The sequence below is a fragment of the Nestor notabilis genome, unplaced genomic scaffold (assembly GCF_000696875.1).
Source record: "Nestor notabilis isolate BGI_N333 unplaced genomic scaffold, ASM69687v1 scaffold25741, whole genome shotgun sequence".
NCBI lineage: Eukaryota > Metazoa > Chordata > Aves > Psittaciformes > Psittacidae > Nestor > Nestor notabilis.
In genome coordinates, this window is record NW_009913727.1 from 1 (window position 1) to 361 (window position 361).

The 361-nt window shown below is 64.5% G+C and overlaps 1 protein-coding gene across 1 annotated transcript in view; it reads right to left on the bottom strand.

Annotated features, from left to right (window-relative positions):
• Positions 1–58: 58 nt before the first annotated feature.
• Positions 59–361, bottom strand: part of NIPSNAP1 (nipsnap homolog 1 (C. elegans)) — a gene marked incomplete at its 5' end in the record, with an annotated part of 1,938 nt that continues 1,635 nt past the window's right edge. The window contains 2 exons of the mRNA XM_010023337.1: positions 59–129; positions 217–300. Of these exons, the coding sequence (XP_010021639.1) occupies positions 65–129; positions 217–300 (149 nt within the window). The remainder of the gene's footprint in view (positions 130–216; positions 301–361) is intronic.

Below are 361 nucleotides of genomic sequence, written 5' to 3' on the forward strand. Positions count from 1 at the left end.
GTGGAGGGCAGAGGCTGGGTGCAGGCAAGGGAGGGAGCCCCTCGGGGTGCGGGCAGACCCCCGCTCACTGCAAGGGAGAGATCTTCATGGGAATCATTATCCGTGATTCCATGGTCCGGACCAGCGGGACTGTGAAAGGAAGGAAGAGATTAGTGAGGGCAGGGGGTCCCCTGCATGGACAGGGGTTCCCCAGTGCAGGGAGGGGGTCCCACTCACCCGTGTAATACACGTTCTCATCCCAGCCCGTCTTCCTCCAGGCTGCGTTCCTCGTCTCCTCCCGGGACTGCAGGTCCCTGTAGGCTGTATGGAGGGGATGGAGCTGCCACCCAGGGCCCCCTGCAAGCCAGCCCCTGCGGTGGGG